The sequence below is a fragment of the Phaethon lepturus genome, unplaced genomic scaffold (genome assembly GCF_000687285.1).
Source record: "Phaethon lepturus isolate BGI_N335 unplaced genomic scaffold, ASM68728v1 scaffold35503, whole genome shotgun sequence".
NCBI lineage: Eukaryota > Metazoa > Chordata > Aves > Phaethontiformes > Phaethontidae > Phaethon > Phaethon lepturus.
This window is the reverse complement of record NW_010530378.1, coordinates 3,215-3,459: the sequence shown is the minus strand read 5'-3', so window position 1 is coordinate 3,459 and position 245 is coordinate 3,215. Positions and strand designations below refer to the sequence as shown.

The 245-nt window shown below is 62.0% G+C and overlaps 1 protein-coding gene across 1 annotated transcript in view; it reads left to right on the top strand.

The window, feature by feature from the left end:
- Nucleotides 1-28: 28 nt before the first annotated feature.
- The window catches only part of SNX17 (sorting nexin 17), a gene marked incomplete at its 5' end in the record, with an annotated part of 3,132 nt that continues 2,915 nt past the window's right edge, over nt 29-245 (top strand). The window contains one exon of the mRNA XM_010284252.1: nt 29-158. Coding sequence (XP_010282554.1) covers nt 29-158 — 130 coding nt within the window. The remainder of the gene's footprint in view (nt 159-245) is intronic.

Here is a 245-nt window from a genome sequence, read left to right as displayed (position 1 = left end):
CGCCGGGTAAGGACGTAGAAGTGCTGCCTCTCTGCGGGAAGTGGTGACCTCCTGCTCTTGCTCCCAGGCTGTGGCCTCCAAGCTGGATCTGCCAGATGACTTGGTTGGCTACTTCAGCCTCTTCCTAGTGAGAGAGACCAAGGACGGAGCTTTCTCCTGTAAGTAGAGCACGCTGGGGCCCCGCGAGGGCTGCAGTGGGACGTCTGCCCTGCGCCCTGCCCTGGAGCGAGAGCTGTGTGCTTGGA